The 17,809-nt window shown below is 44.1% G+C and overlaps 3 protein-coding genes across 4 annotated transcripts in view; 2 read left to right on the top strand and 1 right to left on the bottom strand.

The window, feature by feature from the left end:
* Positions 1-4,087, top strand: part of LOC108038949 (protein folded gastrulation) — a 33,023-nt gene extending 28,936 nt beyond the window's left edge. For both annotated transcript variants that reach the window (XM_017115842.2, XM_017115843.2), the window contains one exon: positions 711-4,087. In XM_017115842.2, coding sequence (XP_016971331.2) covers positions 749-3,052 — 2,304 coding nt within the window. In that variant the 5' untranslated portion in view covers positions 711-748 and the 3' untranslated portion in view covers positions 3,053-4,087. The remainder of the gene's footprint in view (positions 1-710) is intronic.
* The window catches only part of LOC108043568 (chaoptin), a 217,810-nt gene that overhangs the window by 68,165 nt on the left and 131,836 nt on the right, over positions 1-17,809 (bottom strand). The window lies entirely within an intron of this gene.
* LOC108042124 lies at positions 14,729-17,243 on the top strand. Its single transcript, XM_017120262.2, has one exon. The coding sequence runs from the start codon at positions 14,781-14,783 to the stop codon at positions 16,881-16,883; it is 2,103 nt and encodes a 700-aa protein (XP_016975751.2). The 5' UTR covers positions 14,729-14,780; the 3' UTR covers positions 16,884-17,243.

Here is a 17,809-nt window from a genome sequence, read left to right as displayed (position 1 = left end):
TATAACGGTTTAGAAGTTTTGTTGATGATCAGAAACAGCAAGTCATTGCCAGACTACACCATTTCCAAAAGTTTCGATTAACTAGTAACACAATGTGGTAAGAAACTGAGTCTTCTAACAGATCTATCAAAAACAAATAACTCCACACAAGATTTACATGTAATGTACATACAAAAAACACCTGCTGTTTGAAATACCTAAAGATATTTTACGAACATCTGTGTATATTTTGTCATTAATCCCTTTTGCTTGGCAAATAATAGAAATCCTTAGGGGTTTCGGTCGTTCTGTGTTAAAGAATTTCAGGAGTTTTTCGAATGGCTTAAAACAGTGGCGGTTGCAGAAAAAGGTAGTTAGGGGTATTGTAATCTTTTCTCTGCGGGTTTTAAAAAAATACATATTATCTATTTGGGAACATGTATATAAGGAATTGGTCTATGGCTGAGATATTGCATTTGTCCCACTGTAACGTACCGCTTTGTGTGCGGCCACAGAACCGGTATTTGTTGTCGATCTGATCCCCCGACCACAAAGAACGGAGTGGGTGGTTGGGGTAACGGGTGATCCGGACAGAGGAACAGCTGCTGGGGCACAAAGCGCATTGTGGGCACTCGTCGCACTGGGTGGCGATCCCCCCCCCCCATTCGCTTTTATTTTCTGCCCCGTCACTGATATTTTACTTACTCTTCTGTCTTTTCTTCTTTTTCCAGCGCTAGCCAGGAGTAAACCAGCAATCGATCCCGGAGCGATGGCACCGCCCAACTGCCTGCTGGCGGTCCTGGCGCTAACGGTCTTCCTGGGGGCCAACAACGGCCTGCCGATCACATCGCGACCCATCGAGGGGAATGTGCAGCGGATGGTGTGGGAGGATTGGGTGAACCTGGACCCCGAGCAGCGGAACCTCACCAAGGAGAAGAAGGTGACGGCCAAGTCGATATTCACGCTCCCCTTTCGCCACTGTCCGCAGGGTCACACGCTGTACAACCAGCTCTGCATCCCCCAGTCCAACATCGATCCCACGGACCTCGTCAAGCAGGAACTGATCCTGGCCGGCTCCTCGAACGGCAGTCCCCCGCCACCACCCATCGCCGACTACGACTATGGCGATGACACGGAGAGCGAGGAGATCGTGTACGACCTATCCGTCATACCCACCGCCATGCAGGATGGAGGGGCACAGGACCAAGCGCTGCCCAGCGAGGATGCACCACTGAAGTTCAATATATTCGAGAAGAAATTCCCCACCGGCACGGGCGAGCCGCCCGAGGAGCTGCCCCTGCCGCCGGATATGGTGGCAGCAACACATGCCAGCAGCATCAGCAGCAGCAGCAGCACCACCACAGCAGCAACATCTGGCAGCACAGCGACGACAACCACGACGACAGCTTCGCCTCCGGGGGAAACTGGCAATCGCATAGCTGGCGGGGATCTGCAGGCGGCTCCCAGCAATGCCCTGTCCACGACAGCAACACTGACCCGCGGCAGCAACACCTCCACTAGCAGCAGCAACAGCAGCAACAGCGACTTTGGCCAGGTGGAGGCCATTGTGCTGCCGGCGGGTCAGGCGCAGGATGGCTCTGTGCAGCTGGTGACCAGCTCCCTCGTCGATGACTCCGATGACTCCTCTACCTCTACCGCAGCGAATGGGTTCATCAATGCGGAGGCGGAGGCGGATCTGGCCCAGCTGCTCAAGGTCGACGCCTTTCTGCCGGCCTACGACGGCAGCATTGAGCTGTTGCCGCCGCTCTTCAGTCATCGTAAGGTGGCGCCGCCTCTGAGCGCAGACCAGGATGTGAAGCCCAAGCAGGCGGATGAAGCTGCAGGGGAGCTGGACAATGAGGAGGAGGAGGAGGAGGAGGAGACCACCACCGACATAGTGCCAACTGAAGAGGAGGAGGAGGAGGAGTACACCACAGAGACGACAACAACAACTGCAGACGACACAACGGTTGCGGAGGCGTCAATGGATACGTCTCCTCCTGCCAGCTCCACCTCCACCTCCACATCCACATCCACCTCCAGCCAAACATCACCACATCCGCCCGAAGAACCCGAGATAGATGAACGTGAAAATCGCCTGGTCTTGATAAAATCGAAAGTGCAACCGGTTCAGCTGACGACAACAACATCGGCAACAGCAACAGTAACACCAACAGCAACAACTGCAGCTGATTCAAGCTCCAGCTCCACTGACCGGTTTCATTATCAGCATTTTGTCGAAGATGTTGCTGCTAGCAGCACCACAGCAACAGCAGCAACAGCAACACCAGAGCTCAGCAGCAGCAGCAGTACTACCAGCGAACCGATCGAGCAGAACAATATGCTGCCGAGTGACAATGACAATTTAATGACAAATACAATTGGCGGCCAGGGCGAGGAGGATGATGCTGGCGGCCATAAAGCCACCAGCTCCAGTGAAATGAATGCCCAACAGGAATTGCGGCTCATCAACGAGCTGGTAAAGGGCAAGCAGCGAAAGCAGCATCAGCAGCAACAGCAACAGCAACAGCAACTACAGCAACAGCAACAGCAACTTAAGCCAACCAGCACAGAAGCAACACCAACTGAGGATGCAACATACTCAAATTGGTCAAAGGTGATGCCGCAATTAGGCCGGAGTACAAGTGAAGCGGAATCAACCACAGAGACAGCAGCAACATCGAGTCAGGTTAATGAGAGCCGCTCGACGGCCAATGCAGCAGCAGCAACATCAGAAAAACATTTAAGTATTACTAATCGTAGCAATAGAAATAGTAAAATAATTAGAGTAGAACAGTTGGCTGAAGAGCCAGCAGCAACAGCAGAAGCAGCAGCAGTATCAGAAGCAGCAGCAATAGCAGCAGCAGCAGCGATACCAGAAGCAGCAGCAACAGCAGCAGCAACACCTCCCAACAGCAGCAGCAACCCAGACGGCTATAAGCCCTTTTGGTGGCTTCCGAGTATTGGGTGGCGAGTGGACCGCCAGGTGGATCGCAATGGCGAGGATCAGTCGCTGTTGCTGCGGTTCTTCAGCACATTTCGCGGCAGCGACACGGCAACAGCCACTCGCTAACAGCAACAGCAGCAGTAAATCAGAATCAGAATCAGAATGAGCATAATCATAAGCAGCAGCAACTCCTGGCTCTTGCTAGCAATTAGAGAGCCGCAGGATGTCGTTGGATGTCGTGTAGTCTAGTGTAACCTAGTGTCGTGTCAGCAACAGCGTTTCAATTGCGTGTTGAAGTTTGTTCACAGTTGTCTCACCTTTACACTCAGCCCTTGTCACAGTAAATATTTATTACCTTTTAATGTTTTAATCGAATGCCAAATTGTACATAGCATATCCGTAAAAGAACATACTACTTAGCAGCAACTTTTGCCCATTGCCCTTTATTTTTTTTTTTTTGCCTTGGCATTATATTGTACCTTTTTTTGTATTATTTAAACTGCTTTCTTTTTTTAAGTTGTTGATTTAATTTTAGGGAGACCTTTTTTTTATATTACAATAGTTTTATATGTGCGTGCTGCTGTCGTTGTTGCGAACCTTAGCAATATTTAATTGTGATTACTTAGGCTTATGAATTGATTGTTAGACTTAGGTAAATGTATTTGTATACCCTGAATCTATTGATTTATCTTTTTTTTTTTGCTGCAGTCGAGCTTCCTTAACTCAAAGCCTTTATATGTTTGTTGACAGTATAAGGTAAAATCAATTATATAACTCGGAGTCTAGAGTTATGAAAGTTCGACTGCACTATTACCACTATTATTACCTAATATATATGTGTAAACCTGAAGCATTTGTTGTAGCTGTCTCTGTGTATATAGTGCAAAAGCCATTCAAATCGAAGCATTTTTAAAAGCATCCACTGAACACTGAGTATATATCCCTAGCATGTAAGTCAAATAGTTATGCTAACCATTGTAAACACAAATTAAAACTAAAGCCTAAAATATAGTGTAATGCATGTATATAGTTATAGAAAATGTGTTTCGATCCATTAACTCAAACGAAACGAAACGAATCAGGCAACCAACATGTTTTTGTCAATTGAAATTCAACCAACAACCAAAGTTCTGAAGAAAAACAAATGCGAAAATGCAAAAACCGGGTCTTTTCACTGAGGCACAGGGTTTCCTCGCAATTTAATAGCTGGCCAAAAGACTGCGGTAAGTATCGCACCATGAATTCGGTGCGATTATACGGGATTAGGCCGCAACTTTGAAAAGGAACTTCGGGCGAAACGCATTCAACCGTAATGCCAACTGCCACGCGACTGCAACTTTATGAAGATGCCTTTGTTATCCCCCTCGAAAGTCTGGCCGAAGGTCGGATGTTGGCCCTTCGCACTGCAAATTGGCAAGAAGAACAAAGGCACAGACCAAAAATCAGCTGGCAGGCCGACAGGTGGACAAATGAATGGACGGATGGACGGGCTTTGAGTGGCAACCAGCCTAAAGAGTTGTCGAAGAGAGTTTTTACCTCTCTCTGCACTGAGAGAAAAGGTAACCAAACGATCAGCATTCGCTTAAAGATTAAATGATTAATTTTATTTAAATTTTTAAACCAAGAAAATCACACAAAACAAACCAAAATCGATAAATTATTATAAAGATAATTGAGTTAAAAAATGTTCAATAAATCTTGGCTTTTCAAATTGTAAAGCACTGTCTTTTTTTTATAATTTTTAACTTTAAATACAAGAAGGAAAAATTAATTTTATTTATTTGGAGGAATACACTTCTGTATATTTATTTCTTATTTTGCCATATCTTTATGATTGTGACCCATTTTTCTAAGTGCAGCTAAAGGCAAATAACGCGGTGGTTGGCGAACGATTGCTGCCACTAACTGACGAATCCATTTGGCAAAAGAACAAAGAAGCGGCCGAAAATTTGAGAGATGGAAACAAAATCAACTAAAGGAAGCCCACACTCACTGGCTGTGAATGGGGGAAGTAGGAAGGGGGAAGGAAGGTAGGGGGCAAACACAAAACACACACATAGACGGGGAAATTACTAACAAAATATGCCAAAATATCTGTCAGGAATATGCGTTGTAGTTGTGAGAGGCCCGCCGTCTGTTGCCGAAAGAAATGCCATTAGGAAAATTTAGACTTTTCCCAGCAGCCTCGAAACTCCTGCTTTCCCCGCTGCCTTTCTTTTTTTGTCAGCTTCTTGTCGAGAAATGTCCTTGGGTAAACATATGCAGACGGCATGTTAACATGGCGAATAAAATCATGTGTGCCTGCATCTGTGTGTTTGCCTAACGAGCTGCATTAGTCGCTGATTGCAGCAGCTGAGCTGAGCTGACTGTGGATGCAGATGCAGATGCAGTTGCAGATGGAGATGCGGTGGCGCCTCGTTTCCGGCCCACTATCACCTGCCTTCTGAAGCCTGTATTTGCCTGAAATTTAAATCGCAAAGTTTCCAGCACACTACACCACACACACACGCCATCTGTGGGCGAGCGGCGGAAGGCGGGCTGGGTTTGCATTTTTGTGCTGCCTACTTTTAGGCATGCGATTTCACTTTCGCGAATAAATTAATTAGGTAGAGCTAACTACTCACTGTACTTACAAATATTATTACACATGAAAAACAATACATTATAAGTGGTTTTCAATTTGTTATTATACCCTTGCAGAGGGTATTATAATTTCAGTCAAAAGTTTGCAACGCAGTGAAGGAGACATTTCCGACCCTATAAAGTATATATATTCTTGATCAGGATCACCTCCTGAGTTGATATAGCCATGTCCGTCTGTCCGTCTGTCCGTCTGTCCGTCCGTCCGTCCGTTTCTACGCAAACTAGTCCCTCAGTTTTAAAGATATCTGTTTGAAACTTTCCCAAAAGTTGTCTTTCTATTGCAGGTAGTATATAAGTCGGAACGAGCCGGATCGGCCGACTATATCCTATAGCTGCCATATAACTGAACGATCGGAAAGGCCATAACTTTGGTATTTTTAAAGTTAGGAAGTTAGAATTTTTTATGGGTTTTATATTTGGCCAACCAATCCGACGTACCAAATTTCATAAGGATCGGTCGACTATATCCTATAGCTGCCATGTAACTGATTGATCGGAAATGCCATAACTTTGGTGTTTGTAAAGTTAGGAAGTTGGAAATTTCTATGGGTTTTATTTTTGGCCAATCAATCCGACCTTTTAAGTTTCATAAGGATCGGCCGACTATATCCTATAGCTGCCATATAACTGAACGATTGGAAATGCCATTACTTTGTGTTTTTAACGTTAGGAAGTTGGGATTTTTTATGAGTATTAAGAATGCATCATATTAATAATTTTGAAGAATATAATTTACAGAATATTCTGCAAGGGTATTTCAACTTCGGCTCCGCCCGAAGTTAGCTTTCCTTTCTTGTTTTTTAATTGTTACAGTAATGAAACTGTTTATCTTGGATTCTATATGGGGATATTAAAGCTATACAAAAAATTATAGCTTAATCTAAAACTAAATACATTTTAGACAAATATGTAAGTGTATCTAAAAAAAACGGATTAAAGGTAGTTTGCAATCGTTCCAGATTAAGAGTTTAAATAAAAATTATATTCAGTGCTATACCCACAAAAGATCAATTTGTCAATTTATAATTTGAATAAGAACCCTGCATCTTTAGTAATAATTGGGTAAATGGAAATCAAGAGGGCCCGGTCTATTAAAATCTAAATAACTGTAAAATGCTTGCCATACCCTTGAAAAAAAGGGAAAAAGGGATGTGGAAATGGCCTCAGAAACGTATATGTGTTTTGTAAGCCTGCCGATGCACACTGGGCCAGCGAATCCCAATTTTGGCCAAAATACAATGACATCAGTATTTTTAACTATTTCCCTATGAAAATTAGTTAATATCACAATTTCAAAGTGGAAATTTCGTTAAAAGAACAGACAAATCAGGCAGCTAAAAGTAAAGGGTTACATTATCTTCTAAAATGTTGTTAAAAGAAATTTTTTAAGTCCAAAAGAAAGAATATCAGTTTTTATTTAGTAAGTAAATACATTAACCAGAATTTTTTAACAAGTTTGTAATCAAAGAATTTGTACTTTATGCTGGGGCTTAAATCGAAACGAATTATTATAAAACCTTAGATGGCTACTTTTTGTATAAGAAACTTTTAAAAAATACATTTTCTTTTAATGAAGGAATAAATGTTAAAAAAATGTAAATTAACTTTATAACCCACTGTGCGATGGTAAAAGGAAACTTCTGTTTATTTAAATATTAAACAGAAGTGCACACACAATCACACAGACACTTAAACGCTTGCAAGTTGTGTCTGTATGTGTGCGTTCTTATCTGTGTTTGCATAAAATATAAATGAAACGGCGCCTAATGCTTTGAAATACAAAGTTTCAATGTGTTGTGCAGTATTTTAGTTTTCAATGCCTGAGCTTTTATGCAAAGTAAACAAACAACTCACACACCCACGAATGTACATACACGCACATAAACTGCTATATAGAATGGAAGAAATAATTTATATAAATGTATATTTCAATTTAAATTTAATTTTTTAAATTTGTATCTGTAATAATTTATTTCTGTTTCACTATTTATGCCTTTGAATTTTTGTCTTGATCACGCTTTTAACGTTTCACCTTATATTGTACTATATATTTTTAAATCTCGATATTATACTAACATTGTTTTTCAATTTCTTTTTATTTGAATTCAAATTAAATAGTTTTTCTAAGTCAACAGCTTACCCTTTATTTATACATTTAAGAACTAAAAATGTTTTACAACTTAAGAGCTAGAAGTAATGTGGTTCGTAATATATATTTTCAAATTGTTAGAACATAAACTAAAAGTAAAATTTTTTGTTTTGTGATTTATTTAAGTTCTAAGTTGCATAATAAATTGGAAAACAATTTTGTAAATATATTTTGATATAAAATTTTGAATAGTAGTAACAGTTCCCCAAATTGTTAGAACAAAAACACATTCATGCCTTTAAAGTTTTTCAGTGTTCATATTTGTGTTTGTATTTACCAGTTGAAGCATTAGCCATTGTCTGCTTAACAAACCAGGCAACAAGAGCCCACAAACCAGCCACGCCCTCTTTTTGCCATCCCCCCTTTTGGGTGCCCGTCAAACCCCCTCCCCTTTGGCCCCCCCTCAGCCCCTTTAGCCCCCTTAACCCCCCTTTTAAGCCACCCATGGCCACTGAACTGAAGCTTCACAATCTGCTCCATGAATCTCAATAAGTTTGTCATGGCTCTATGGCTAATGCATGTGATTGTGATTGCGATTGTGAGTGTGTGGGGGTGTGGGTGCGAGTGTGCGAGTGTGCCTATCTGTGTTTGCATTCGTGTGCGTGTGCTAAATCAAGCGGTAATTGGTTCTTCGACTGCCATTTCCACTGCCAACTGCTCGTCTTTGCCGTTGTTTATATAATTGAAACTAACACAAATAAAGCGCAAAAGCTTTCTGATTATGGGGATATGCGCCTGCCACAAAATGAGGCAAGTGCCAGCGCCACTTTCCCCAGTTTCCACCGCTTTCCCACTGCCCCAAACCAGATCTTCTGCCAGAGTAAATCGCTCGAGGGGAGCGGTAAGAATGGGTGCAGTCTTCTGGGACAGTGGGCTGCGTTGGGTTATTGCAGATTAAAATTGTAAACTGCCATAAGAACTGCACAGAAATATACTAATGTATGCCATTGCTACATAATTAGAATTGGACCATAGATTGCCGAACAATAAATATGCTTTCCATTTAAGTTTGAGGGCTTAATTTAAAATATTACGGCTATTCCATTTATATAAGCCACATAATTTTATAAGTCATCAAGGATGCAAAAATGTTTCTTTTCGGTGTACCATGAAACCAAAAAGCGTTGCATAACACTATATTATTTTAAACAAGAAAGGAAAGCTAACTTCGGGCGGAGCCGAAGTTGATATACCCTTGCAGAATATTCTATAAATTATATTCTCCAAAATTATTCATATGATGCATTCTTAATACTCATAAAAAGTCCCAACTTCCCAACTTTAAAAACACCAAAGTTATGGCATTTCCGATCGTTCAGTTATATGGCAGCTATATGATATAGTGGCCCGATCCGGCTCGTTCCGACTTATATACTACCTGCAATAGAAAGACAACTTTTGGGAAAGTTTCAAGCAGATAGCTTTAAAACTGAGGGACTAGTTTGCGTAGAAACGGACAGACGGACGGACAGACGGACAGACGGACATGGCTATATCAACTCAGGAGGTGATCCTGATCAAGAATATATATACTTTATAGGGTCGGAAATGTCTCCTTCACTGCGTTGCAAACTTTTGACTGAAATTATAATACCCTCTGCAAGGGTATAAAAATAAATTTGTAGTTAAAATTTAAAAAAAATCTACTTTTAAGGCTTAGTGTTATAAAAGTAAAGTATTAAAGGAAACAATGATTTTTTATTATTTTGCAGAGAAACTCTATTTCCCAAGTAAAATTAAAACTGGTTATTAGTTAGGAAATTTTACAAATATATCATAGTTCTAAACTGTTATTATTGATGATATGTTTGCAACTGAAGATCGCCTATTTGCCCACTGTGCGGCAACCATAAAAGCCAAGATTTGAGGGCGTGTGTGCTTGATTACTGGCGTAAGCTCGTGTGCGTTTGCTTACTTAAGCTGCTGTTAACTTAAGTATAACAATGATAAGGATAACGTCGGGCGTTGGGTTACCTGCTTCTGTTTGCACTTCATTTTCGTTCCTTTCCGTTCCTTTGAGTTCCTCTGAGTTTCCCACTTCCCCGACTGCCAACACGTGTTTGCACCTTATTCATTTGCCACTTTGCCTGCGCTTCCGCCTTCATTGGTTTGAGCCACTTGGCCAGGCATTTTAGTTAAGTAATTGGAATGGCTTAGATTGGGCTTTACGGCCAGTTGCCACTCTTTGTAATCTGCCAAAGATGGTCCTCACATCCCCCTTCATCTGCAAAGCCTTTAGTCAGCTCATTACCCAAATGCTTGATGGATTCAAACAATATATTCGCCTTCGCATTGCATCTCAATTAGTGGCAACAAATGTAAATTGCATTTAAATGCGAAGCATACATAATTCTGAATTTCTTACTCGGCCGTCTGGCTATTTGCAAATTAATTTTTGGCATCCGCCTCTGTCGATGCCACTTTGAAAATTACCACAATCTGGGACTCGGAAAATTGCGATTCACAGTTGGCAATTGGAGATTTTCGTGGGCGGAAAGTGGGGAAAACTGAGCTTCGCTGTCATCAATTAACCCATTGCATTTTGCAACGAGTAAGTCATGAATCATTGCAGCCCTAGATCAAGATGACACTGCTGCTGTCATTATCTCTGCTCCAGCTACTTTTTGGCTACACTGAGCGAACAGGACAACAATACCCATTTTACATTGTCTTTAGAATTTTAAAAACTTACTTGAGAATTGCTAATCAATTTGTTTTCCTCAGTTTTTCAGGCCAAACTATTATATTTTTTTAGTGTTATTTTGTTGTAACTTGGTCAAAATAATACCCAGAGCTAAAGCACAGTCCAGATCCCGATCAATTTTCAAAAATTCAATTTTATTTGACGATTTTTGTATTTTTTATAAGGGGTTAGATAAGGTTTTTTAGCGGAAATCGATCAGAAATAAAAAATGTCACCTTTAAATGCTAATTGATTGGGAAAAACGATATTAACGAGGTATAACAATCCAGGTTTCGACCATTTTTTCCAGGATCTTAATATAAATAAACAAAATTAGTAGTGTTTTTTTGTGTATCTTCTAACTACCTTATTTTCTATACACAGACTTACTAATTTTTGAGGTATTATTTACTTTAAATACAATTTAGTTTTTTTATACCCGTTACTCGTAGAGTAAAAGGGTATATTGTATTCGTGCAAAAGTATGTAACAGCTAGAAGGAAGCGTTTCCGACCCTATAAAGTATATATATTCTTGATCAGGGTCACTAGCCGAGTCGATATAGCCATGTCCGTCTGTCCGTCTGTCCGTCTGTCTGTCTGTCTGTCCGTATGAACGCTGAGATCTCGGAAACTATAAAAGCTAGAAGATTGGAATTTTGCATCCAGATTCTAGGAGTTCCTACGCAGCGCAAGTTTGTTTCAAAATGGTGCCACGCCCCCTCTGACGCCCACAATCGCTTATATACGATTTTAAAAATTTACATATTTCGGAAAAGTAAAAATGCAGTTTTATTGTGTTTATCAATACCTATCGAAATGTAGAAGAAATTTTTCAAATCGGACCATTCGTTAAAAAGTTATGCGTGATCAAGTTTCTATCTCCATCTCCCTCGCACTCCCTTTACCTGAGTAACGGGTATCTGATAGTCGGGGCACCCGACTATAGCGTTCTCTCTTGTTTTTTTTTAAATCATGCTTAAGAAAATCGTCTATAAAATCTTTAAACACATATAAACTACTGTTCGATGATTTTTATAGATTTTGGCAAAACTGCTGATCAAGAATATAAATACTTTATTAGGTCGGAAATGTGAAGAAGACATTTCTGCGATACTGCATTACAAACTCCTGACCAGATTTATAATACCCTCTGCAGGGCTATTAAAAAGTGATATTTATGAGAACAAAACCCAATTTTCCACCGTGCAGTTGGACATATTCGCACAGTCCTTTGTATTCGTGTTATTTGGACCATTTGCAGTCATTGCTTTCGCGGCTCGCTTTTTTAATTGAGGATAAAAGCTGTTCGAGGCGGGGAAAAGTGGAAAAGGCGGCTGGAAAATGGGCGGAAAAACAAGAGTGTTGAGCCGCCTGTGTTTTGTGTAATTTTGGGGAAAAATCAAAGCCCAGCAATCTCATAATGCGTCGTCGCATTCATTCGTTTTCCGTTGTCCGGCCGGAAAAGCCATGTGCCCCCTTTTCTCTGGCCACTTGTCATAAATAAGCAGTGCAGCTTGCAGGGCCTTGTTTCCCACCCAATTTTCGCAGCCGCGTTTTCCCCCGATTTCGCCCGCGTTTTCCCCAATTTTCCATCCACAATCCCTTGCTCGCACTTCGAATCCCTGGGCTCTCGCATTGAACGAGCGAATTCAATTTAACGAGAAATTGCAACAATCAACGCTGCTCCTGTGTCCTCTGCCCTTACCCCCCTCCCTCCCCCTTCGGATTTTCCTGCCCCCTTCTGCCACACCCCCCGCCCCCTCCACACATTCTGCGGACAGTCATCGGGCGGGAAATAAAAAAATGGCCAAAAAACAACGCACACAATCACAAATGTTCAGACAATGGCAAGGATTTCGAGCAACAGGAGCCGCAACAACAACAAACCGAACGAGAGGGAGACAGCCTGAGGAAGTGGGAAAGGGAGGGCTATATGTGGCAGAGAAAGAGACGGGTAGTCGCGGCGGAGACGGACTGCAAGAGGCACAAAAAACACGGGGCCAGAAAAAGGCAGCGTATGCCAACAATGTAATTTTGACGCTTGATCTCGGCAGACACACATGCATCGCTACACAGAGAGAAAACACATCTTAAAGTCTTTTTTAGATTTAATTTTTAAATTCCCCTTTTTACTGGTCATATTCGTAAATACATTGTTTTACTGGTTAAATACATTTTATTACTGGTTGAAATCAGGACCATGAACTCTTTCATTAACACTTTGCAACTTATGGAAACATGCTTTTAACCTATTTTTATTTTAAATAATTCATAATCAAAAGTTAATAAGGTTCGTTTACTTGCGGTTGAGGTCACAGGAAAAGTCAACTACAAAATAATCTTGTCAAAAAAGACATCTGAAGGACATGCTGTTTTGTATATAGACAAAATCTTTAACTCATCCGGCTTAACAAAATATATATATAATGTATAAAATTAGTTTGTCTGGCAATGTAAATCTTAAGTAAAATAAATTTGCAAAAAAAATCTAATTTAATATATCTCATGATTTCCATTTTACAATGTTATCAATTAATAATCGCCGTGTAGGTTCATATGAATGGCAACTGCAAAATGGCAGATGGAAAACACGTTGGATTCTCAAAAAAGACGAGCATCAAAAAACTTCGCTAGATAATGGACACCCAGGAATTCGCTGGCCGCAACTCACAAAAAAATGTGGAATTCACAAAAATGGTGGGGTATCACACCCTTAAATACCCTTTAAAAGATTTGAGTGTAAGTTAGAATTTCAATATGAAATTAAAGCAATTCAGTTATATATCTCAAGGTTTTTGTAGTTTGTTAAGTATATTTTTGGTTCTACTATTCACTTTTGTGAAATATCTAGTTTGGAAACCTTCAGGATATTATAATATTTTCTATAAGTTCATAAAATATTGATGAAATTATTTAACAATTTTTTATATCACTAAAAATGTTACACAAATTTATATAAAAATAAAACAAGTTTTTAGTAAATTAAAATAAGATTATACTTAAATGAAAGAAGGGAACTTTAACCCTCAGATAGGGTATATCTTCCGATGAAGAGGAAGCATGCTTGACCACTTATGTGTGGGTCAGTGCATCTCTGTGTTGGTACCTGAGTATCTGTGTGTGTGTGTGTGTGTGTGTGTTGTTTGGAGGTTTTGCAGCGTTTTTTATTCCGTTTTTCACGCGTTTTTCGTGCGACTTTTGTGTGGTGCATTATTACTGCCGAAACGCCAGCAGTGTCCACACTTCCCCACCCACAAAGCCTCATAATATTTCATGGCGGTTGCAGATTGTTGACATTTTGGCTGCCCTGCACCTCCAGGCTGTATATTCCCCTTTCTTTTTTTTGTTGTATTCCAGAGCTGCTGTAGTTGTTTCGATTATGCGGCAAGCGGGGGAATGGAGGCGGTTCTTTTTAGAGGAGCGGGGATCTTCCACAAAGCAGCCACTGCAGCGGATGCAAACAAACGCAGCCAGAAGCGCCAGGAAAATGTTTGGGGGGGGGTTTTAAAGAGGGTTTTTAGGGTGGTTTCAGGGGTGGTTTCAGGGGGTTTCAGGGGGTTTCAGGGGGTTTCGGGGTGTTAACTGGGGGTTACGGGTTCCAGGGGTTGGCTGCATCCGCAGTCGCGTGCAAACAGGATAAAACGCGCATCTGTCGCAGTGTCCATCATCATCATCCCCATCATCTCCATCATCGCAGGAGCATCCTCATCATCAGGATGTTGCAACGGACATGTCCGTTGTTTTGATGTGAGTTTTGGCTTAGTGGGAAAGCGGGGGAGGGGGTATCGCAGGGATTACAACTAAAGGAAACCCAGATCAGAGAAACCTCTGAACGCTTTAGAGGAAGCCAGCCACTGCAATTCAATTATATTTAGAAACTATGCCAGCGGGGCATTCAATTAATAAATTAATAAATTTTTAGTTCGGAATTTACTTAGGTTTCTGTGATACAATTATCTGTGGAAATTTCAAATTTAAATAACCATATTTGTTAGCAAGAACTCGTGATTAACCTAAGAATAAGTTTGAAGTAAACTCGTTTGAAATATTTTAAGCATGAACAAAAAAGGAATCACGAATATCTTGAAATAAAAAAGCTTAAAAAATGAAAAGCTACGTAGAAGTTTATGACAATATATGATGGAATGATGATGGAATGCTTAATAAAAAGGCAAGTGATATAAAACTTAAACAATTGAAGATGTAATACAAATACTAGCCATAAATAAAGAAAAACCCAACTCAGTAGCCCCACAGAGATCCATCGTCACCGATCACTTCATTTTCGTTTCTTTCCGCACACATTCACATCTGGGATTCCAGGAGATCCACTTTTGCAACGCATCCTGGCCACAACCACATCTGGGTGTATCCCCCATGAACGCCGCCGTGTGTGTGGTGGTCACAGTGCCCACGGAGGCGGAGGAGCTGCGTCTGAACCCCAGGCCGCTGGACAGGAGGCACTGCTGCTCCAGCTGCGGTGGCCATCTGAAGGGGAAACGCCCGCAGGATCTGGGCAGCGGGACATGCGAACGCTGCTGGCGACTGGGCCAGATAGCTGGGTGCAACGAGGGCGAGGCACTGCGTCCACCGCCGTCCAGGAGCCAGGCGAGCAGGGCCCTGCAGCTGGCCAATCTCAAGGAGGACGCCAGTCTGGAGCAGCTGCTGCGGGCCATTGCCGAGGAGCTGCGTCTGGAGGACGTGTTCTGGTCGCAGGACGTCACCGGCCGGCAGCTGCAGGCTCGCTTCGATCTTCTGCAGGATGAGCGGTACGAGAGATTGCTCTGCACGCTGCAGGATTGGGGCGTGGGCGAGCGACGCGGCACCCATGTGTCCGCCGTCACCTGCCTGGAGACGCGCACGAAGCCCCAGGATCCCGGCCAGAACCAGGGCGACCTCATCGCCCCGGGCCAGGAGCAGGGTCAGGGGTGGCACAGCTTCATGGACTCGGTGCGGTGCAGGCTGAATGTCAACCAGGTGGTGCGACAGGTGCGACGCGATGCCACCCTGACCTTTGACTTCGTGGTCCTGCTGATGGCCGCCGCCCTGCTCTCGTGCGTGGGCCTCGTGGAGAACAGCTTCCTCTTCCTGTCCAGCTCCATGCTGATCTCGCCCCTGATGGGCCCCATCATCGCGGCCATCTTCGGCTCGGTCATCGGCGATCGGGAGCTGCGCTGGCTGGGCCTCAAGAACGAACTGCTGGGCATCGCCGTCTCCGTGGCCATTGGCTTCTTCTTCGGGGCCATTGTCTGTGGATTCGGGCACTTCTTCGCCATCTCCACGGGCCTCACCGAGGAGATAGTCTCGCGCTGCGACACCCACTCCCTGGCCATCGGGGTGTGCACCGCCTTGGCTTCGGGGGCGGCGGGGGCCATTGCGGTGCTGGGCGGCAACACGGGCTCGCTGGTGGGCGTGGCCATCTCGGCCTCCCTCCTGCCGCCCGCCGTGAATGCGGGTCTGCTGGGGGCCCTGGCCATCGGTTGCCACTTCCTGCCCGCCGACCACGAGCTGCTCACCAGTCTGGAGAAGCACAGGGCGTACTCGGCGCAGCTGTCGGTGGAACTGCTGGTCTGCGCGGCGGTCAGCATGGCCTTGACCCTGCTGAACATCGTGTGCGTGTGGGTGATGGGCGTGGTGGTGCTGCGGATCAAGGAGGTGGCCCCGGCGGTGCAGCGGCACCAGCAGTTCTGGCGCCACGATGTGCGCACCGCCCGCGAGGTGGCGCTGCTCGATCCGGACCTGCAGGATGCCATCGATCGGCTGGACGAGGGATCGCAGGTGGAGGCGGAGCGCACCTGGTCGCCGGGCATTGGAAGGCAGGCGGTCTCGCACACCGGGATCAGGGGCTCCGACGACGACGTGGGCGTGGGCGTGGCCAGTGCCAAGGAGCAGCCGGACAACTATCACACGGTGCACGGCTTCCAGGAGTTCTGCATCACGCTGCATCGCCTGAAGTCGGCGCCCAAGGGCCAAGTGCAGCCGCCCACGGTGATGGAGCTGTTCGCCCGCCAGGAGCCGAGTTCCGGCCAGACCCCGGACCTGGCCAACACCAACACCAACACCACCACCACCACCACGGCCAACACCGGGGGCAGTGGCTTCAGCAGCTGTCGCAGTCTGCCGGACATCAGCAGCCTGGCCAGACTCTGGCCCCACGGCTCCTCCAGTGCGCAGAGTGTGCAGAGTGTGTGCTCCAGTCCGGCCAGGAACAGAGCCATGATGCACCAGGCTGCCACGAGTGCTGGCCGGGATCGGGGCAGGCGGAGTGTACACTGGCGCGAGGAGCAACTGGAGCGGGAGCGCGACTTGAGGGGCGACATCCTGAGCAGCAGGGAGAGCAGTCCGCTGAGGAGGACCGGCCAGGTGCTGATACCGCTGCCCAGTTTGGGACCGGATCGACCCCTGCAGCTGCTGTCCTTCCACAGGCCAGAGGTCACGACCCCGCCGGGCGAGGAGCGGCAGGACGAGTTCCAGGCTTAGCACTGGAGTGTCCTCCAGCCACCCACTGATAGCCACCCACTCTGCCCACTCGGCCCACTCCGCCCACCACCATCAACCGCCAAACTCCATCAAGAGCAGCGCAAACATCCAGGATGGCAGCCTCGAGCTTCGTGTCCAGCTTTGATTACTCGCCGATCCTGCGGCGATGTCCTTGTTTGCCAACCACTCAAAGCCGCCAGCACCGGCGGTCGCAAAACGGGGAAAAAAGTGTAACTATATATTAAAACTAGAAAAAAGTCAAGTAAGAATATATGTAAGCCTTAAAGGCAAGCGGGAACTACTTTCCGCTAACGAGGTTGATTAGCTTAGTATACAATTTAGATGAAGTTATTATGTATTTGTAAATTATATTGAAAATAGTATTCCCAGCATACCGGTGTTTTTTTTTAGATTTTTGTTGGTCAATATATGCTTATACCTCCGGTTTTTAGTCCACAACAATTTATTCGAATTTTATAACTTAACACACGTTAACCAAGTTCGAATCATTTTGTTCACAAGGTGCATTTAAAATGTAAGATTGCGTATACTTTTGAATAATTTTTGTACAATGTTGATAAGCTTAATAAAATTATTTTCATAGCTAAATGATAAGTAAAATTGCTTAGCCTAAGGAGACACCTCAAAGAATAATTTCTTTTGCTTAAATATATAATAAATATAAATAAATATCTGACTTAAGTCGTAACTTAATTAGTTAGTGCATCGCTAACCCTGTCGCCACAGCTCACAATTCCCAAAGCCAACAGGGTCCCCGTTAAGGACCCTGCAGAAAATCACCCGCAGGACAGCCAACTTTCCACACTCCGCATCCTTGTGAACAGCTCGTCCTCGGGCCAAGTTCGATTCTCCTGTCCGCAGGTCGGGCATTTTCACAACCTTTAACTTGGCCAAGTGGAGCTGGC

Source organism: Drosophila rhopaloa, unplaced genomic scaffold (assembly GCF_018152115.1).
Source record: "Drosophila rhopaloa isolate 14029-0021.01 unplaced genomic scaffold, ASM1815211v1 contig_3, whole genome shotgun sequence".
Lineage (NCBI taxonomy): Eukaryota > Metazoa > Arthropoda > Insecta > Diptera > Drosophilidae > Drosophila > Drosophila rhopaloa.
Note: the sequence above shows the minus strand (reverse complement) of the source record. Positions and strands in the feature narration are given on the sequence as shown.